The sequence below is a fragment of the Puma concolor genome, chromosome A1, assembly GCF_028749965.1.
Source record: "Puma concolor isolate L17-30 chromosome A1, mPumCon1.1.hap2, whole genome shotgun sequence".
In the NCBI taxonomy this organism is placed as follows: Eukaryota; Metazoa; Chordata; class Mammalia; order Carnivora; family Felidae; genus Puma; species Puma concolor.
Window position 1 is genome coordinate 197,204,088 of NC_141667.1, and position 23,632 is coordinate 197,227,719.

The 23,632-nt window shown below is 33.2% G+C and overlaps 1 protein-coding gene across 2 annotated transcripts in view; it reads left to right on the forward strand.

Annotated features, from left to right (window-relative positions):
- The window catches only part of KLHL1 (kelch like family member 1), a 358,028-nt gene that overhangs the window by 232,809 nt on the left and 101,587 nt on the right, over positions 1 to 23,632 (forward strand). For both annotated transcript variants that reach the window (XM_025924317.2, XM_086710730.1), the window contains exon 6: positions 5,887 to 6,073. In XM_025924317.2, coding sequence (XP_025780102.1) covers positions 5,887 to 6,073 — 187 coding nt within the window. The remainder of the gene's footprint in view (positions 1 to 5,886; positions 6,074 to 23,632) is intronic.

Here is a 23,632-nt window from a genome sequence, read left to right on the forward strand (position 1 = left end):
ATAGAAGCTGTACTGTATCCGCTTTCTCATTTATTTTAAAATATAAATAATATTTTCAAGTAGTTTAGCCAGAATAGTGATTATGCTTGCAGAAAAGATGAGAAGGTATTTCCATCTCTTAATATGTCATGATTCTATCCTTTGCAAAATTCTTTTCAACAGATATAAATGAGATTTTAAATGTAATATAAGGATCTCTCTACTCATATCAATGAGTTTCTTTCAGGCAGAAGATTGATATTCCGGCTATAGTTGAGCTAGTTACTCTTACACAAGCTTAGGCTGTTCCAGTCACAGCAGATACTCAAATAATAGCTGATGAAGCGTTGTTGGCATTGGTGCACCAACTAACTTCTATTGCCAAGCTTTCATGTAATTGTCCATTTTCTTCCTTCTATGTCTTCGAAAATCTATCTGAAAGGGAGGAAATCTGCAGAAAATCTCTCTGGCATGAGACAGTTTATATTTTCCCTTGCAAAGTGGAACAACTCGACCTACAAGCTTCACTATTTCTTAGGTTGCTACAAAGTTTTCTGATAACTTACTCTCCCCTCTCACCAGCACCTTATATTGACTATTAAACAAGCACGGGGCTTATTCACCACTAAGTGTGCCTATTAAATCATTGTTTCTCCATCTTATAAACTGCTTAATAAAAACACCTGAAAATTTATTTGTATCAGACCTATTTATAAGATATTGAAGTAGAAAATCATTTACTTTCTTGCAGCTTACAGTATATCATAATATTTTATCATTCATCCTATTCATTTTGTCAAGCAATAAACTTGAAAGACTGTAGGAGACTGTCACTTGTTCTCTAAGGACTGTCACTTTTAATGGAATCAATTTTGGTTTATAGATTCAAATAACGTGAATAGATTTTCTTTAGCACAACCTCTGGTAGCAAAACAAAAGTTTGAAATATTATGAAATAACATGAGATATATGGAATTTTGTCACACTGTTATGAATGTGAGAATGTTTTCATAACCTTGATAGCCAAAGGACACAGTGTTAGAAGAGTTAATACTTCCTTTGGTCCATAGGAAGTTTAAATTTATCTTTCTTTAGCTGTTTTTTCAACATTGCATTCCATATTCCAGTGCACTCCCTGACCAGATAGAAGGTATAGATGTATTTGCTAAGTTTTGTATAGATCCTGTTAGTCACCTTGCCTTTCAAAGTATGTCTTCATTCATGCAGTTATTACTCTCCCTTTTTCTAGCCATTAACATCATAAGAACACATTACTGTAAATTATATCTCCTAACTGGCAGTATTTTATGGTATTTTAAAAAGTCTATGTATAATGCAAATTTTTATAATATAAATATTTTGACTTTTACTACAAAATTAGAGGAGTATGCCCTGTATGTAATAAGAGTAGGTCATGAAGCACAAATAAATCTATGCATTTGATTTTGTTTGCTTATTATATGAGACAGTTATTTATAATGTTAAGGAAATATCCATACATGTGATTTAGTGAAAAGAATCATGACAAAGATTCTAACCAAGAGATTAATTTCTTTGACATATAAAGTTAAAATATGCAGAGAAGAGACAACTTTTTTCTGCATCATATTATAATTATCCTATTTTCTTATTTGAAGGCTGGCAAAACAATGCAAACTCTAGGTACTTAAATAATGCATTCCATTTTCATGAAGCAATACTTTTAGAGTCATAATTTGAATTTGTTGAAGGCATTTAAAAGAATTCATATAATACTCTTGGAAAGGTGCAGTTGAGGAGTGTCTATGTGTAAACATATGGGATTAAACATTCATCAATATTTTCATGTTGCTAGACATGTGGCTATTTTAAGCATGTTGTTCAATTCCTCAAACCATCAACAATCAAATTATTTGTGCTTTAATTACAAATGTAATGGTCATTTTAAATAAACATAGTTTTAAAAATTGAATTTGTATTTTCCCCCGAAGTGTAATTAGTAATAAAGCTAATGGAACTTTAAGAAGAGTATGCAAAAAGAAATTAATAATGTTTCAATATACACAATTGCAAAAATATATCTAATCAAAATTCATGACATTTCTGGCAACTGTAATGTTGTAACAAGTTATTTTGAGAATGCTAGCTATTAATAGATTATTCTGATTTTTCATAGTAGTCAATCTGACTATCATACATGTTTCTTGACCACGTTCTATTCTGCAGCTACAGGCTTACCGTTAACTTGCAGATCATTACTTCATCACAAGGAAAACCTACCAAGGTTGTTTGGAGATAAGACTTATTTGCAAAGTGGCTGCTTAGCTGACACAGATCCAAGGATCAACCCATTAGATTTTTATGTAATGTTAATTGTCAATATACCCTATGTTGCCCTTCCTTTTTAGTCTCAGGATATTTTCATTTCTCAAATTATTTCTAGATGACAAAATATTTTGAAATGTTATTGTTTGTAGGGAGTAAAATCTTTTCTTGAGGTGTAATACACAATTAATTTATAATGATGTAGTCAATGATTGTTCTCAGTGTAAGAATATACTAACAATGCAGATTTTGTGAAATGTCCTAAAAACTTTTTAAATTATAAAATAAATTATATTATGATTTTCCTTAATTAGGGGGAGTATTGATAGGTAGTAATCCGAGGAATAGATTAATTTGTAGACAATTATTGTACAAATTCTTTTTTTTTAAACTTTTTTTAATGTATATTTTTGTGAGAGAGAGAGAGAGAGAGAGAGAGAGAGAGAGAGAGACAAAGCATGAGTGGACGAGGGGCAGAGAGAGAGGGAGACACAGAATCCAAAGCAGGCTCCAGGCTCTAAGCTGTCAGCACAGAGCCCAACACGGGGCTTGAGCCCATGAACAGTGAGATCATGACCTGAGCTGAAGTCGGACGCCTAACCAACTGAGCCACCCAGGCACCCCTATTGTACAAATTCTTATATAAACATGAGTATGTTTCTAAGTAGTACATAATTATTGAAATACATTGATATATTTTCTAAATTTGACAAAGATGGTATTTCATAATAGGGTAGGATTCATTAAAAATGGAAGAATGTGAAAAAAAAACCATTTTTCATTTTATAGGGAAGAGTAAGTGGTGTTAATTTTGGATTAACTTAGGAAATCTAAAGATAGTTCAAGTTTAAAAGACAGCTTAACCATTATATTATTCTGAATTTGTGTCTTAATTTGAGATGAAATAATAATGCTAAAAAGTGTTGTCAGAGGACATAATCAGAGACACATAGTATTCATAAGCAATAATTACAAGTCATAATTTGAAAATACACAATAACAAACTAAAAGTGATTATGAAGAATTCAATTTTTTAAATATTTATTTATTTTGATAGAGAGTGCACATGTGTGGGGGAGAGGCAGAGTGAGAGAGGGAGAGAGAGAACTCCAAGGAGGCTCCACACTCAGCACAGACCCCAGCATGGAACTGTATGTCACCACCATGAGATCATGACCTGAGCCAAATTCAAAAGTCAGACACTTAACTGACTGAGTCACCCAGGTGCCGCTCAATTTCTTTTAAAATAAAAAACTTTGTCAAATGATTAGAGGCATGCCACAATTAAGAAAATTTAAACAATGTTTTGTTAATAAAAGGAAAAAACTAAGTACAGGATACCTTGGTTATTTTATAGAAATAAATTACAAGTTTTAGTTTTATTTTGTATATCTTCCTTGTTATACTTTGAAATGAACAATTTATAATATTTTATAATATTTTTAAACCCAAATCTTATATTTATTAAAATATTGAACATTATTTTTACATGGTGATAAAATTAAAAAAGAAGGCATAGAGATTTTTAAACTAAAACTAATCCACTATAATTAGTTAAGAGTCATTTGCATATTGGAAATAGTCTATGAACTCTTTTTTAATGCAAATGACACTTTGTACTCATATGTTAAAATTTGTAAATATTTCCATCTATGTCATGAATCCATTTATCTAAAACCTAAGCCTCAAATTTCCAATTAAACTTTTTGATTATGAGTTATAGTTTTCCAAGTTAAACTTTTTGATTATGAGTTATAGTTTTCCAAGACACAAAAACAGAAATGAAGCACTATCTTTTGAATGTGCTTCTTTTTTTCCCCTTTTATTTGGTATTTGGTATTTATTTGGTATCTTATCTGGATAAGATATTCCTAGAGTGTGCTCCTAATAAAAGAAAGTTTCTTATGGTCAACTAACCCCATGTTTCTCCAAAACAGTGAAAAAGGGAGAGAAGAATTTATGGGAGCCAACTTCAGCAATATATACATTTATCACTGGAAAAGCTAATTGTTTTCCTTTTAAAGAAAGGAAAAGGCTTAGATGTAGAAAAATATTCTTTGATACAGAGGTGACCAAAAGCTATATCAAAATACTTTTTTTCCATTTACTTTATAAAGACCATTAGGGTCTTGTTAGAAAAAGATATTCTCTTTGCCGGTCAAAAAAAACTTTTTTTTTTAATTACTGAAAGAGAAAAACAGTAGTCCTTTTAAAAGATCCATTAGAGATATTCTATCCTATTCCATACCATTAAATTTATTTTTTTGTTTTTCTTGTTTAGTATTTAAAATGAAGGTGGATAGGAAGTCAACACTAAGATTTCAGTGTACCAAAAGTGCAATGTAGCCAAGAATTTAATTGAACATCTTCTTTCAATATTCCAAAGCATCAGGAAACTAATATATTACATTCCTTATTCACCCCCAGAACGTTTATGTTATCTTTCCTACATGCCATATAAGTTATCTTATTTGTTTTATATTCTTCCTGTCATCTCCAACAATTTATGTGTCATGTGATGGCTAAATAAATTTACTTAATTAAGGTTAAAATTATAGTGTTAAAATTAATTAATTATATGCTGCCATCATATACTAACTTATTCACTCAGTACATATTTGAGTACAGATATTGTCAAGTTTCTTACTGATGGGTAAGAAAAGGTCAGTGAGTCAATATTAAATTTTCAACTTATTAATTTTTCTAAATATGTGTTACAGATTTAACTGTCATTTGAAATGAAATATTGATTCATTAGGAAAGAGAAAGTGATACTGAAATAGTAAAAGAAAGAAAAAAGAAAAAGAAAAAGAAAAAGAAAGAAAGAAAGAAAGAAAGAAAGTTCAAAGAAAGGAAGAAAGAAAAAGAAAGAGAAGATAAAGAACAACAGAGGAAGAAGAAAATAAGAGAGACAATGGATGTGTTCAAAGAAATGTACACAGAAGCATTTGGGGGAATGAAACTCTGGTGTAGCAAAAGAAAAACATAATATAGCTTCAAACAGCTGGTCTTACTCTATCCCTCCTTCAGGTGCTAGATTTTTGGTATAAAAGTTCTTAGTTTCACTGTTGGAAACTTTGCCTACTATACGACTTTCCAACTGCTTGCAAACTTAAAGACATAAAGAGAATTGTTTTCATTTTTATTGATTCTTTGTATACGAAAGGATTTTAAACTATACCTGAGATATCTTAAAATAAATATATATTTATGAAGATTGTTAATGCAATTTGTTGAAGGTTATTTTTTAATTTCTTTTCCCACACAGCCTTATGGCCAACAGAGGCAACTATATTCAATTTATAATCAGGTTTCATAAGAGGAAAGGGAATGGAAAAAGTGATTTCTAGAAGTTTCTTTACAACCCATGTAATTAAATGACAATAAATAGTATTGAATAGAAAATAAAATCCATTCTGTTTCTCGTGGAAGCCTTCCATTTTACTCATATTTTCTGTCAATGTAATTAATTCCTATTACATTTTGCATTTTTCTCCGTATAGGGGTAAAATCATAGGCATTAGGCTTCTAATTTTAACTACTGATGTCATATACTCATTCCTATAAAAAATATTATTAACAGTAATTGTGTATTATTCACAGATATTGGCTGACTTAGAAAACCATGCATTATTTAAGAATGATCTGGAATGTCAAAAACTGATTCTGGAAGCAATGAAATATCATCTATTGCCAGAAAGAAGAACTTTAATGCAAAGTCCAAGAACTAAACCTAGAAAATCTACAGTTGGAACTCTGTATGCTGTAGGAGGAATGGATAACAACAAAGGTATACAATTCTTTGTTTCTTGGGGGGTTGTTTGTTTTGTTTGTTTTGTTTTTACATTTCTTGATCTATATATATAATACAACCTGTATCAGACCATGTCACAATTTTAATATTGCAATCTGTATAATACCAATAAACCTCACATGCTTTACACATTAAGATTTAATATTAAGGGGAAAATTAAAAGAACATCTCTTATTTTCAGCTGTAGTTGCTGCTTTTGCTTTTTATTCATCTTTAAATCCTTTATCTCTTGTGCATTATGTGCCAGGCTTCATATGAAATGAAAAGGGGACTTAAAACACTTACTTACAAACACAGGTCAAATAATTGATTGGATATATTGACAACTATATTTCAATTCTAAGTAAAAGAAATATAACATTCCAGGTACATGCTTGCTAAAAGCAATATTATGAAGAAGAGAGTTTCTGTTTTTGATGCATTTGGAATCTTACACAGAAACCTGGCAAATAAATAGACAACTATAAACAAATGTAATGTCTGTGACAGTTATATTTTATAAATTTAACTGTGATTACCAATTTTGCTGTTCAAAGGGAATTGAATGATTCATTTAAAAGTTGAACACATACATTTGAAGGTCTCATTCTTTTCTGTAATTAGTGGAAAAAGATCAATGAATATTTGTCTTCTTCAGCTTATCTTATGTTGTGAGTTCACAAGGCAAATAACGTAACTGTCATATGTTTGTATTTGGTAAGTGATATAATTATCCACCATACCTTTAATATACACGTAAAAGTTGGCAACGACAGAGTGTGGTCACATGTTCAATCTCTATTAAATATATTTGTTATTAAAGAATTAGAGGGAAGCAACAAAACTTATTTCCACCATTGTGAATTGAGATCCCAAAACAGCAGCTAAAGGGAAATAATTTAGGGAAGACACATATTCCCATATTTTGTCTGTCATGAAGATATCTTGTGGCTGGCTGTTAGATGGTGTTCACTTGTTTATTTTTTGACAAGTTTAATTTCTGTTTACTGGGACATTGATTTTTCATAGCCATCACATTAAATGAGCACTAGGTAATTTATATTTATATATGCATATATATGAGTGCACATATATGTATGTGTGATGGTTTTATGAGTTTCAAATTTTAAAGTCAAATGAGTGATTATTTTTTTAAAGAACACTGTGTTAGAGGTGTCTGGGTGGCTCAGTCAGGTGAGCATCTGACTCTTGATTTTGGCTCAGGTAATGATCCCAGGGTCTTGAGAGCCTGCCCCCAGTTGGGCTCTGCACTGGACATTGAGCCCACTTAAGATTCTCTCTCCTTCTCCCTCTGCTCCTTCCCTGCTCTCTCTCTCTCTCTCTCTCTGTAAAATAAATAAATAAATAAATAAATAAATAAATAAATAAATAATAAAGAACACTGTATTCTACAGAAAGAGTGCCCATACAAGAACCATTCCACTTGAAAATATGCACACGATATTTTTTTTTTCTAAAGAAGAAGAATACAAAGAAGAGGAGGAGCAGGGGAAGGAGTTGGGGAAGAGGAAGAGGAGGAGGAAGAGGAGGGAGAGGCAGAGGAGGAATATTTATTGAATCTGTTCTGTTTCTGATGAAGGCTGAATAATAAACATAAATTAAAATAGATACAAAAATTACTATACTATCAGGGCACCTGGGTGGCTCAGTTGGTTAAGTGTTCAGCTCTTGGTTTCAGCTCAGGTCATGATCTTACAGTTTCATGAGTTCAAGCCCTGGGTCAGGCTCTGTGCCAGCAGTGCTGAGCCTGCTTGGGATTCCATTTCCCTCTCACTCTGCCCCTCCCCAACTCACACTGTCTCCATCTCTTTCAAAATAAATAAATTAATTAAAAAAAAAAAAGAATGTTTAAAAAAATTACTGTACTATTAAAGAACGAAAGGGCATCACTGAATTTGAATTTTTAAATCTGGTGATTTCACGTTGTTATAGCATAGAAGAATATGAGACTATGGAGTCTACTGAGTTAAACTGTTGCCAGCATTTGAATTTCTCTCAGCAGTCTTTGAGATTGAAGAAATTCTTTAAAAATTGATCTTTCTTAATGATTCTGAGTTTTCTTTCACTTTAGAATTGAAAATACCAACAATTTACTTGTTGTTACACATATTCAGTAAGATACAGGTGTAAGAGAATGTGATAATACAGGAGGTTTCAAAAGATATTCCAGATTAAATCAGCAATACAACAGAAAAAAATTATTTGAGGGAACCTTTAAGAATTTTTACCATATCCTTAGCCCTATAGGAATCAGATATTAATATCCCATAAACTTAGATACAAATCTAAAACTTAATACCAAACCTCAGAGACCCTTTTTTCCTAGTGAAGCAGAAACATATAAAAGCCCAATGTTTCAAGGGATTTAAAGGGCAAATAGAACATTTTCAAGGTAATCCCTCCTATTTGCATCATGCTTTTACTGCTTTAACAGTGATTTCTACACCTTATTAACTTGTATAATGTTTAAATAAGCATTAAGATTTTATCTTAAAATTGTGTTTTCTTGGAAGATAATAAAAATGGAATAAAATGCAAAAAACATCAAAAGAAAAAAAAAACTACAGCAAAAAAAATTGGAATTTACTTGGCAAGATTATTTTCAAAAGTAACACAATACATAACACTCAGTGTGGCATTTTTGAAATTAGTTACACATTTATATTGTGCTATATATAGGGCTATATAAACATTTTGTTGGATTCCTCTTCAGCTCCATAATTCCTGAGATTAAGATGACATCACATGCGATAAATAAACTATGGGTACAATGCTTGCAGATTCTCCATAGATATGAAAATTGAGAGCATGGTTTTCTCTGTTCCTTCTTCTTATAATCATATGTGTACACATTCAGTGCTGATGCACAGGTTTTGTACATCTATTTTGTGCCAGGCTCTGCATTAAGAACTTGTGTACCACGGTGAACATTATGAATATAACTCCTACTTCACAGAGCTACCAAGTTAATCTGGGGAAACAAATAGTAAACAAACACCCAAATGAAACAAATGTTATAAAAAGGCAATTGCAGGTGGAAGGAGCATAATGGCTGAAGAGCAAACCTGGTCTAGTCTAGAAAAGTAAGGAAGTACACAGAACATGTCTGCTCTTTTGTTGTGGTTGTTGTCGTTTTCCCAGCAAAAATCTAAAGAACTATTAGGCATTAGTTTAGCACATTGTTGGAATGAGAGGTTGGTCTTGGTGGGGAGTTCCAGACTGTAGGTACATCAAAGGTGAATGTTTAGTGTTGAAGAAAAGTGACATCTTCCAAAAAATGGAGTGAAATCCCTTATGGCTGAATTATAGTCAGTAGGGAAATGAAAGCATGGTAGTGAAGGAGAGACACAGTAGGCTTCAGTGAGGCACTTTACAGGATCAATTCTGATTTGTAGCTACAGAGGTCTTGAAAGGCTGCTTAAGCAGCCTTTGAAATCAGGGGGTGCCTATTCAAATGTCACTTAAAAGAGTGTCACTTAAAATCTCTAGTATACTTTACTCTTTCTCAGTATTATATCCATTTCTGTAAAAATCATATGCATTAAATGAGATGAAGTATTATGTAAAGAGGTTAAAGTATAAAACACAAGGCATTCCAACATGTTTCATACCAAAGGGACTTCCAAGGGACTCAGCAGAAACCTGGTCTGACCTTCCTAATCATGTGGAATAAGGCCAAGGCATGTAGGAACTTTGGAGACATGAGACTATCAAGGTGCTGTGAAATAACGGTGATACGGCACAGGGAAGGGAAGAAGACAAAAAGATATTCATATAAATGACATTTATATTTATATCATGATATATATATGGTAAGTACCTTTTATGCTAATATGAACATTCAAAAATGTTCATTTTTGATGTTCAAATGAACATCAAAAATGATGAATCAAATGAGAAAAAAGACTCAAGCCATAAATAGAAGTTTGCAGTGTTTTAGAAAGCATGATTTAATTCACTTTTATAACAGAAAAATACTGAAAAATAAATATTTAAGAACATAACAATATATAGCATATTTTAAATCCAATTAAAACATTATTATATGTATTCATATTTGTTCTACTATGAATTGAGAAATGAGGGGACATAAAATTAAATATAATTTTTAAAAAGGCAATAATCATAAGCTGTTTTTATAAGGAGACTGATTTTCTTTAAATGATGTCAACTGAAATCAAATACAGATTTAAATCAGTGCAGTGAGTTGTATTAATCAATTGGGTGTTTTGCTAAGAAATTTATTAAAAATCACACAGTAATCATCATAAATTTTTTAAAAAGGTTGATTTAAAGATAAAACACCAATTGTTTACTTTCAAGTGCTTGCATTGACTTATGTATGAGTCATGTAAACTATGAAATAAAATTTGGTGATAGTGTTTAAGGGAAAATATTGGCATGAAAATATCTTTATTGGGTATATATTTTGATATTAACTGATTATTAGACAATTCCTTAGAAATAGTAATAGTTTGGTTTTGTACCTAACAGAAAATAGTATTTTTTTTTTTTTTGGAGATAACTTTTTTCAATCTAGTAAACCACATATTGAAAATCTGATAAAACTACAACAGTATAGATAAGAAAAATCAAGTATGAGCTTATAACTTAAGCACAATCCCTGTTAACAGCACGGTATATTTCTTTTCTCCAATTTCTACGTGTGTGTGTATGAGTGTGTACAGCCATAACTATATATCTACATTTATATAGAGATATACCTACTTACATTTGTCTTCATCTCGGTCTCTGTGCTTATCTAGATAAGGTTCTAAATATATGTTGGTTTATTAGCCTACTTGAAATTATTATTTGTGTTGCTTTTATTCATTATTTATATTACATGTGTTAATTTATATTTCATTAAAATTTTAAAATACATCATATCAAGAAGCTTACTAATTCTTACTCATATGGAAACACCACAGCTTCTTTGAGCTTAGTTCTATTATTAAACACTTGGCAGGATCCAATTCTGTTTTCTTTAAATGATGTGATCATTAGCATCTGCATGCATCAAGAGTTATTCCTAACCTTTGAGTGTTCTTTATAAAGTTTACCAAATGAAAAATTACTGGGTGGGAAGGTAAAGTGGTTGTGACATATGAGCCAATTTCTTTCTGGAAAGTTTATAAGAATTTATAGCATCACCAAATTATACCATAGGGCCAGATTGTCTTCTAAACCAATTTTATGCCTTACAAAAAGACCTTAATATAAAATTTTTCTAGCATAACAATAGTAGAAAAAAATTACATAATGAGCTCCCATGTTTTGACATAACTTTATATTTTTTCTTAGTAATAATCGAGTTTTGAATATATTGAATTCTTAAGTATAAAATCATGTATATAATGATATAAAATGACATATTAGTTCCTTCTTTTTTATTTTTCCAAATTCTATTTCATTGTCTTGATCTAATTGCCTATATAATATAGTATAAAGTTCAATAGAAACAGTTCATTGGGGTAATCCTCTCATTTTCCTTATTTCTTTATTTTAATATTTTTTCTATATTTATTTATTTAGAATAAATCTAATATTTTACAAGTTTGCTGTAAATAATAGCATAGCGATACTTGGCAATTTCTGGAAACATGATGCCTCTATATAGAGATTGTGAATAACATTACATTGTCTCAGAGAGAATTTACTTTCATTTTGGCAGACACTTGAGTAAGAGGAAAACCCATCTTCCAAATCAGGATTGGATGATTTGAGACTAAAATGCAGTATTTTGAGGACTGCTCTACCCCTAGTTTGTTTTCAATATCTAGATGAGAGCCATTCATCCACTGAAGGCCCTGAATACCCTTTTATTTTCAGAATAATGAGCCCTAGCTAATTTTTAGCATTTTAGCTTCTATCTTCTGCCTAGATTTTTGCCTCTCATCAGATATGTCTTAGCAGCAAATGCACAGAGAAGACAAGCAACAATGCCCCACCATTCTCTCTTTTGAGGCTAAGGTCCTAACTGTCTTGGTTGTGTAGAAGTGCATGCACTTTGTATCTTCCCTGCACCATGACACTGCCAAGGAGCCTGTGCAATGAATATTCCCAGGGCTCTTGGTCTCTAGCTGCTTGTGAATCAGCATTTCTTATGGGGAAAAGGACCAAGAATTGTTCAGCTCACTTCAATGCTCATCTCTTCTATGGGTCTTTGACCTCTTAAGTGTTAGCTGCCTTTTTTAGTCTCTAATGTCGTTAAACAGCTAATTTTTGGAGTATTTTAAAACTGTCACTTTATGGTTACTCTCATGAAGATAGTCTTATACAAGCTTATCCATCCTGGTTATGCAGAGGCCCCTGTGGATTTGTAATTTCAACAGTGTCCATTTCTGAAAATTCTCTCTTTTGTGAGATTTATAAAATAATCATTCATGTTCTCATCTTACTTACTTTTAAATTTCATCCGTTATTTATTTAAATGTTTTTACATATTTATTTTCTATTCCGTAATGAATAATCTCAACATTTAAAAGTTTGAGAGTCTAAGCGTTGTCTGTTGTTTCTGACAAGTCTCATTTTTGTTAATTTGATTCTTTTACTGTTGGATAATATTATTTTGAAGTCATAGTTCATTCGTCGGGCTTTGAGGGGACTCAATTGGGATGTTTGCCTCCAACAAGTTTAGCTTTAACCAAGAACTGGGGGCACCACTGACATAAGTCCTGTCAGTCCTCTTCAAAGCTCCAGACTTCACGCAAAGCCTCTGGTTCATTCTTCCACCTTATGGTAGGCCAAGGGCAGGTGCTCCAGATCCTATCACAGGTGTAGACATCTTTCCTAAGGAAGTGCTGGCTTTTGTATTTGGTTATCTCTCTCTCAGGTTTTATCTCACTGTTCTTTCAGATATTTGGTTGTGCCCTTCTCACTTTCGTTGAAGTCCAGCACTGCAAAAAAAATAGTGTTATGATAGTAATTTTCTCAGGTGTCTTGGTGTTATAACTAGAGGGCATATCAGCTGTCTTCTGTTCTCCAATAAACAGAAGCCTCCTTTTTCTTTTCCATTTAGAATTTTTCTTCATAGATTATTTTACCTCTTTATGTCCTATACTTCTTGCAACGTAGGTATTTTGTTTAGAATTCAACTGTTAGCAGTTTTTCCTATCTATCACATATTTATAAAGTAGATAATTGATACATCCATGGTTAAATAATTCTGAGTATTCACAAATTTGGGAGTACTATTCAAATATAACTTAAAAGTCTAAATCTTTAAAATAGAGATTATAATTCTAACTCAAAGTATTAAATTATATCATGTACTAAATTAGAACAGTTAGATACAACATAGATGATGATTCACTAGCAATTTGATCAAATCCCCACACATTCTCCTGATAGCAAATGTAATTCAAACTCAAGCTTATTAGAAATTGATACATCTTGGGGCACCTGGGTTGCTCAGTCGGTTGAGCGTCCAACTTCGGCTCAGGTCATGATCTCACGGTTTGTGGGTTTGAGCCCCGCCTCGGGCTCTGTGCTGATGGCTCAGAGCCTGGAGTCTGCTTCAGATTCTGTGTCTCCCTCTCTCTCTGCCCCTCCCCTGCTCATGCTCTGTCTCTCTCTGTCTCAAAAATAAATAAAACATTTAAAAAGAAGAAATTGATACATCTTGGATCTGTATGATCATTAGCAGATTTTCAGAACTACAAGTATAAATTAATAAGTATATTTATTCTAATGTAATAGATCAATATTGTTACTTCTAGTAGGCTTTTGGTAAATATTTGTCATATTTAGTTTACAACTTATTTAACTGATCTTAGTAGATGTCCAAAATGAACAAATCTTGTATATATATATATATACATATACATATATATATGTATATGTGTATATATATATATATATATAGCAATAACTTTGAAGTAGAACATTTATGAGTATAAACTGTGTTCATATGAAAGTCTCCTTTTTTATAATTGAAGATCTAAAAAACAAACTGTAAATAGGAGATTGCTATTATCTAAATAATTTTCCTTAATATAATCCTTCAAGTAGAAAAAAAATATCACGAATCTATATCAGGTCCTCAGTAACTGAACATTGAAGAATGTTAAAATTATTTCATCAATGGCATACTTTGAATACCTATTTATTTTTTTAAAAATATTTATTTTGAGAGAGAAAGTGAGAGAGAGAGAGTGGGGGAGGGGCAGAGAGAGAAAGAGAGAGAGAGAGGGGATCCCAAGCAGGCTCTGCCATTCAGAACAGTGCCTCACATGGGGCTTGATCTCAGTAACCTTGAGATAATGACCTGAGCTGAAATCAAGAGTCCTACTGGGCCACCCAGGTGACCCTCAGTACTTCTTTTTTTTTTTTTTTTTTAATGTTTATTTATTTTTAAGAGAGAGAGGGTGTCAGAGTGCGAGCAGGGGAGAGGCAGAGAGAGAGGGAGATACAGAATCCGAAGCAGACTCCAGGCTGTGAGCTGTCAGCACAGAGCCCAATATGGGGCTCAAACTCACAAAATGTGAGATCATAACCTGAGCTGAAGTTGGACGCTTAACCGACTGTGCCACCCAGGTGCCCCCTTCAATACTTACTTCTAAGCATCACAATATACAAAATTTCATTTACTTTGTACAACAAACATGTTGAGAGCATATTCTTAATTATTTGATTTTGAGGAAGGTTGAGATATATATATATATATATATATATATATATATATATATATTTTTTTTTTTTTCCGGGAGCGAGAGAGAGCATGCCCAAGCAGGAGAGGGGCCAAGGGAAAGGGAGGGAGAGAACTATAAGCAGGTTCCACACAGAGCCCTACCAGGGGCTGGATCTCATGACTGAAGATCATGACCTGAGCTGAAATCAAGAGTTGGATGCTTAACAAACTGAGCCACTCCAGTACCCCTGAGAAACATTCTTAATTTGTACCTTTTACTAAGTATGTTAAGATAGATTTTAAATGAAGAGATCTGTGTAATTCCAAAATCAGTGTTATTTCTCCTACCCTTTTGCCCACATTTAACCTATTAACGATGAGATGTGTTGAAAGTGACTTTTTTAAATGCCACCATAAAAGCCTGATGTACTTTTAATATTCAATATGATTTTTCTTTAGGATTTTACTGACATTTAGGACTAGTTCTCTAGGGAACACATTAGGAATATAAGAAAGTAGGTAATTGAGAAAATTAAATATTCTCTATTATATTTATTTCTCTTTCATGTTTTGTAAATTAATTTTTATGCACACAGAATTATAAATATTTTAAGTATTTCCCCTTAATTTACAATTCTCTATTTGATCAATTTCTCATAAGCTTTACCTTTCAATAACCCATCTTCAAAATGGAATATAATAGACCTTTTATAAGAATTCAGACTGTATTTTAAATTTTATTCTAAGGAGAGATATGAAGAACTATTAAATTAGTATTTTTAGATAACAAAAACATGTATTTGCTTAATCTCCAGAATATTCACATACATGAATACAAATTTATAAAGATCACATTCAGTATATTGTTTTAAAAATAAAAGTTTATTAAAAGTGTTCAAAATACTCTTTTTTGTTTAACTTTTATGTTGGTATTATTTCCTCAAAGAACAAATTATCCATGTGAAAAAAGGAACTTTTAGATACATATAAAATACATGGTATAATTATTAAATAAAAGCAGTGTAATTTGAACAAAGTCATTATACTTCCTGCTATAAAAAGCCATTAATATCCTGTCTAGAATATACCCTATCAGCAATATTTCCATCTAACTTGGCTTCAAATGTCTCTCATCAGAATTGCTCTGCCTTCCATAACTAATCAGTTATCAGAGCCTGCCTGATTTACATCAGCATTTCCACTACATTGATTGAAGCTTTATCACCTTATGCCTACAAACCTGGGGTAATGCATGTGTTTCTCAGATAAACTTATTTTTTCTCACAGCACATAAATAAGCTACATAATGATCCCCCTACCTCTAGTCTCTTTCAGTTCTACATATCCAGCTCACTACTGGCAAACCAATTTGTCATGACTTTTAGCATAATCACTAAATGCAAAATAATGAATAATAATAATAATAATAATAATAATTCTTCATTAGTCACCTAGATAGAGCCCATTCTTTATTAGTGTATGTATCCTTCACTGGCTATCATTTCAAATTTAACCAGCAGATTTTCCCTATTTTCTCTCCATCAAAAATGTCTTGATATAAAATCTCTAATCTTTATCAAATTTCGCAACTCATTTCCTCAGGTTTAAAGCTTTACACAAGTCGCAATACTATCCATACATGTACATTGTCTTTTGTTTCAGTGTCTTTTATCTTTCATCACCCCTGCCTTTACTAGTCTAACCCTACTTAAAATCCTCCCACCCCTTAGCTGCATCTTGTCCATCTTTTATAATATCTTAGCATTTCATACTTACCACTTTTATTACACCAATCCAGTTACATTGAAAACATCAGTTTTTTAAGTATTTTATTTTCCCAAAATTTTATAAAAATTTTGAGCATATAGAAGTTAAAAGAATCATATGGTGAATATCCATATATTCAGCTTGGATTTTATAGTTAACACTTTGCTCATCCATCAAATTTTGTAATGCATTCAAAGTTCTAGACATAGACACACTTCATCCTAAAAACATTGGCATGCTTATTAACTAGATTTGAATATTTTTAGAGCTTTTAGGTGAAATTAACATAGAGTAAAATGCATAAATCTTAAGTGTAACCTTAAATTAGTTTTTTTTCCAAATATATCTACCTATATAATTCAAACCTCTAACAAGATAGAGAACATTGCCATTACCCCAGAAAGTTACCTCATATCCCTTTTTAATCAGCCCCAGCTTCCACAGCTCCAAAGAGAATTAATCCTTAATTTTTTTCAACTTCAATTAGTTTGGTCTATTCTTGAACTTCATATGGATGTAATCACACATTTCACATTCTTTAAGGTTTCTGTCAATCAGTATAATATTTTTTTAACTTGTTTGATTTTTTATTTTGTTAAATTCACATCCAAATTAGTTAGCATATAGTGCAACAATGATTTCAGGAGTAGTTTCCTTAGTGCCCCTTACCCGTTTAGCCCATCCCCCCTCCCACAATCCCTCCAGTAACCCTGTTTGTTCTCCATATTTATGAATCTCTTTTCTTTTGTCCCCCTCTCTGTTTTTATATTATTTTTGTTTCCCTTCCCTTATGTTCATCTGTCTTCTCTCTTAAAGTCCTCATATCAGTGAAGTCTATGATTTTTGTCTTTCTCTGACTGACTAATTTCACTTAGCATAATACCCTCCAGTTCCATCTACGTAGTTGCAAATGGCAAGATTTCATTCTTTTTGATTGCCAAATAATACTCCATTGTATATATATACCACATCTTCTTTATCCATTCATCCATCCATGGACATTTGGGCTCTTTCTATACTTTAGCTATTGTTGATAGTGCTGCTATAAACATGGGGGTGCATGTGTCCCTTCGAAACAGCACCCATGGGGCGCCTGGGTGGCGCAGTCAGTTAAGCGTCCGACTTCAGCCAGGTCACGATCTCACGGTCTGTGAGTTCGAGCCCCGCGTCGGGCTCTGGGCTGATGGCTCAGAGCCTGGAGCCTGTTTCTGATTCTGTGTCTCCCTCTCTCTCTGCCCCTCCTCCGTTCATGCTCTGTCTCTCTCTGTCCCAAAAATAAAATAAATGTTGAAAAAAAAAATTAAAAAAAAAAAAAAAAAAAAAAAAGAAACAGCACCCAGTATCCCTTGGATAAATGCCTAGTAGTGTAATTGCTGGGTCGTAGGGTAGTTCTATTTTTAGTTTTTTGAGGAACCTCCATACTATTTTCCAGAGTGGCCGTACCAGCTTGCATTCCCACCAACAATGCAAAAGAGATCCTCTTTCTCCGCATCCTCACCAACATCTGTTGTTGCCTATTCTTTGTGGCCACTGCACATTTATGTTTAAGAGGTATATCAGCTGATGTTATAAGATACATGATCTGCAAAAAAAAAAAAAAAAAAAAAAACAAAAAAAAAAAAAACAAAAAACAACTGTGTGGAAAATACCACTGCAAATGTGTCTTTACTTCTTAAAAACTATACAAATATGTGACTAAATAAATCACAAAAAGTGCTGTTTTTACTATGCCTAATCATTACTAAACTTTTTTTTTTTTTCTTTTTCATGGTTTTATTGTTCTAATAATAGCATTTCGTATGTTGAATAGCAACCTGGACGTTTTGGCATCTTTTATGAATATGAAATATTATTTGATACATCAGAATTACAGGATATATTTTTATTTAACATCAAAGTTTTGAAGGATTGTATGTTAGTTGTGTTTCACACTCAAGTCATCTTGGTGTCTGACTTCTAGGGAATTCTTTAAGACCATGCAGCATTAATGTGGTTCAGAAAACAAATGTACACTTATAGATAATTATCCATACAAATAATGATATATCCACCAAGAGGCAATTTAAATGTGAGAGCAAATTTCATGAATAAATACCAAAGGGGATAAGCACATTTAATTTACTCTACTACATTGGAGTCATGTAAACTATACATATTACTCAAGGAATCCAACCATGCCTGCTGAGAGAGGGAGATAATAATTTCAATGATGAGGGTGATTCCAATTGCAATTTCTCTGGAGTAATAAGCAGGAGATAGGAAAAGTGAAAATGTTGATGCCTCAGAAAGTCCCAGTATCTGTGTCATGTAGGAGTATACTTGTACATTTATGCACTTACTTTGTATTTTAAATAAAAGCAAATTATACACAAAAAGCTGAGCATTCCATTTTGTGTCAAAACACCAAACCAAATATAAATTCCTGTACTAGATTTAAACTTTTGAAAAATATAGTTACATACACATATAAGTACATAATATACACATACATGTATACATATTTATGTAAGTCCCTATTAATGGGCATTTACTAGAAATATAAGGGATTTTTTAAAAATTCAATTATTTCAGGACTTAACTAGAGATTTGAAGGCCTAACTCCTCACCAACAACCTGAAACACCTTTTGGTGCATGCCATTGACTCATTTTAGTAAAAATGAGACAATTAGAGTTGTGTGAGCTTTGGTAAGATGAGTAAGTATTCCAAATGTTAGTGTTTCTCATATAGAGTAGGAATAATATAGTATTTCATATCTCTGAGACACTGTGACAAATACTGACAGGAACACATATAAAAACCTTAACTGAACACTGATTCAGTAAATGGTAGTGGGAGTAATATTTTGAAGAGTTATATATTATTCATTGCTGGTAATTTTTTTTCTGTATTTATTTCTTTTTGAGAGAGAGAGAAACAGTGTGTGCATGAGTGGGGTTAGGGGAAGAAAGAGAGAAGGGGATAGAGGAACATGACGTGAGTCGAAGTCAGATGGTTAACCACCTGAACCACCCCCGTGCCCTCATCACTAGTAAACTTGTCCACACTTAAGCCTCTAGTCATTGGGGTTGAGACTTTGATGGTTCAAAGAACAAAGACACCTAAGAAGAAAAATCACACTAGTAAGCTTCTGACCTCTAGACAAAGTTTCATTTGAAAGGAAGTTTATGAACAACATGAAATTCACTTATAAAAACAGTTAGCTATGCTTTTGCATCAAAATTTGAATGTCAGGGGCGCATGGGTGGCTCAGTCGGTTAAGTGTCCGACTTCGGCTTGGGTCATGATCTCACGATTTATGAGTTCGAGCCCCGCATCGGGCTCTGTGCTGACAGCTTGGAGCCTGGAGCCTGCTTCAGATTCTGTGTCTCCTTCTCTCTCTGCTCCTCCCCAACTTGTGCTCTGTCTCTCTAGGTCTCTCAAAGAGTAAATAAATGTAATAAAAAATAATTAAAAAATTGAATTGTCAGTATCAATTTAATATTTATCCAGATAAGAATTTGAAAGCAGAGGGGCACCTGGGTGGCTCAGTCTGTTAAGCGTCCAACTTTGGCTCAGATCATGATCTCACGGCTGGTGAGTTTGATTCCCACATCAGGCTCGGTGCTGACAGCTCAGAACCTGGAGCCTGCTTCTGATTCTGTGTCTCCCTCTCTCTCTGCTCCTTCCATGCTCATGCTCTCTCTGTCTCTCAAAAAGAAATAAACGTTAAAAAAATTAAACAAATTTTAAAAGCAGATATTATACTTTAAGGATAATTAAGTTTATTTTATAGCAGTTATACAAATAAATTACTTTCATTTAGTATACTACTCTTAAGCTTGACTCCATCTATTGTCATAAGGTTTTAGTTAGAGACATTTTTTGTTGTACAAAATTCTAATTTCCTTTTAAGTTTCTTGTTTACAGGTGACCATTGCCAATGTCTACCTATGAAGCATGGTCATGAATAAATAACAACTTCATATATTTGACAGTCTTAACTATAATTCTGTTAGATTAAAATCATTTTTATATCGGTGTTCACATTTTGATTAGAAAATTCAACTTTCTGAGAATTCTGCTATCACTTTTTGTCCAAAATTAGGAAAAAATAGATTTTGTTTTGCATTTTTTCCTTAAATTTCTGCCCCAATTATTGGAAAGTATTAATTATGAAATTGGATTTTTTAAACTTTTTTAATGTGTATTCATTTTTGAGAGAGAGAGAGAAACAGAGCATGAGCAGGGCAGGGGCAGAGAGGCAGACACAGAATCTGAAGCAGGTTCCAGGCTCTAGCTGTCAGCACAGAGCTGGATGCAGGTCTCGAATCCATGAACTGTGAGATCATGACCTAAGCCGAAGTCGGACGCTTAACTGAACAACCAAGGCGCCCCTATGAAATTGGACTATAACTGTCTCACTGCTATAGCTGGTTCCTCAGCATTTCTTGGGTTCCCAGATTACCAACTCATTCGTTTTGAATTTTCTAATTCTGGTACAAATAATCATACAAACTTCTAGTCACTGTTCTTTGTGCTGGTCAACTAAACAGCAAAAGTCACTGGCCTGTCATAGCTTAACTTATATTCAGGAGACAATAAACAAAAATACATGTTAGTATGAAATAATTCATTTGATGGCTAGTTATAGAGAAATATAAAGAAAGTGGGAGGGGGTGTACAGGATGAGGGGCCAGTGTTGCTGTTTTATGAAGATTGAGTAGGGAAGGCCACTCTAATAAAACTGGTACACAAATTGCTATATGGAAATTCAATTTGTTTCTTTCAAAAATGAAGACTTGTTTGATTTATTATAACCAACAAACATTGGTTAGGTGGCATTTTGCTTATATTATATTGGCATCTAAGAGCAAGGGTTGGCAAACTATGGCCCACGGGCCCAATCTAGCCCACTATCGGTTTTGTATGGCTTTGGTTTTCATATCATAAGAATTGATGGGGCACCTGGGTAGCTCAGTTTGCTAAGCATCTGACTCTTGATTTAGGCTCAGGTCATGATTTTACAGTTCATGAGTTCAAGTCCCTCATCAGACTCTGTACTGATAGTGTGGAGCCTGCTTGGGATTCTCTCTCTCTCTCTCTCTCTCTCTCTCTCTCTCTCTCTCTCTGTTTCTCCTCAGCTTGTGCTCTCTCTCTCTCTACCAAATTAAATAAATAAACTTAAAAAAAGCTAACTGGAAAAAATGTAAAGAAAAATATTTAGTGACTATTTGCATTTTGTGAAATTCATATTTCAATAGCCATTGAGTTTTATTGTACCTCTCTCATTTGTTTAGCTATTGTTTGTGGTTGTTTTTACTCTATAATAATCATATGGTTATAACAAATAGACCCAAAAGGAGACCCACAGCTACATTTTTTACTATCTGGCCCTTTATAGAAAGTTTTCCAACCCCAGCTATAGAAGAAAATAAACCTCTGTACAGTATTTCTAGGAAACTTGTATGTCAAACGCCACTTCCCTTGACCCAACTTGAACATATTGGCAGATGGAATGGACAGTTTCTGTGCTTGTTCATGAGGTTCCAACACAAGCAACCTCCCAGCCTCCCTGCTTATCTGCCTAAGAGCATTCTTTTTTGGTATGAGAGCAAGGTCAGGCTGCATGCACAGGAAGCCCAATAGTGCAAGTACAGGCTGGGCATAAAAGCTCCAGAGGAAATCCTCAACCAACAGGGTAAGAAAGCCTGTGATTCTACTATAATTTCACTTCTAGCATTATCACTGTTCTCTTTTATGCTCCACTTACCCCTTTGTTAGGCAATTCTCTCTTCAATTATCCTTTATTTATTCATTCATCTATTTATTTTTATTTTTATTTCATTTTGGTAAAATGACAGTGACTTTATCACAAAGAGACAAAAAGGTGACACAATAGCCTGTGCATGAACTCAGTAACAGAAGTGCAATGAGCGATCACTTGCAGACCTTGAAAGAAGTGATGTGATTGGCCACTGATCATAATGTACATCTGTTTTTTAAGTAGTGTTTTGTGGACCGCAGAACTAATAGCAAAGTTTGCATTTTATGCAATTTTTCACAGTTAATATATTGCAGTAGTTGAAATTTGTTGGGGGGGTTGGTGTTATTTAACTAACCCATGGTAACTGAAATTCATGCATATCAGAACTATTCAAAGCAAACACTGTCTAATTTGAGGAGACATTGTTAAATTATGCTGCTTGATACAAAGAAATAGGATTAGAATGTTAGGGTGTGAGGTTGATGGCAACTGCAAGGTCCTTCTTGTAGGCCTAAGTCTATGAAGCAGCCCTCTTTTCTTTGGCTGAAGGAGAATTAAGATTATGAGAGGCACTGTCCTCTTCTTGACACAAAGTGACCACAGTGAGCTTTCCTAAATACAGTACCATCGCAGGTAAGCAGAGGACCCTCTGGCTTAGGAGAAGCCATGTATGAGACTACAGTTGACCCTTGAACAGTGGGTGAGTTGGGGCACTGATCCCTACACAGCTGAAAATTTGTGTATAACTTTTGACTCCTCCAAAACTGAACTACTATTAGCCCACTGTTGACTGGAAACCTAACAAATAACATAAACAGTCTATTTACACGTTATTTTGTATGTGTAATATATTCTGTATTTTTAGAATAAAGTAAGCTAAAGAAAAGAAAATGTTATTAAGAAAATCATAGAAAAAAGAAAATACATTTACAATACTGTGCAGTATCCAAATTCCTCCTGTAAGTGGACCCACACAGTTCAAACCAGTGGTGTTCAAGAGTCAACTGTTTTTAGTTCCAAAGAAAGAGTAAGCAAATGGTTAAAAGCTTTTTCAGATTGATATTCTTTGGAGGTAAGAGAGAAAAAATGAAATTGAAGCTTCATATCTTCTGTTTATCATTTCACACATGACGGCTGTGGATAATAAATGGAGCCTAAAGAGATACCCCAGATACACTGGTAGGAAGACCACACTGGCAGTGACTCTTCTTTTAGATTGTGATGGACTGAGTGTATAGTCTTTGATTTCAACATATTTGCATTGCTTCCTTGTTGATGCCCTGTTGCAGCCACAGGTCAATTAACAGCCAGGTTTCTGAGCAAAGAGTCCTACCTACTTCTTTCACGTGAACTAAAAGCAAATCTTCTTAATAAAGGTAATAATAAGAAAA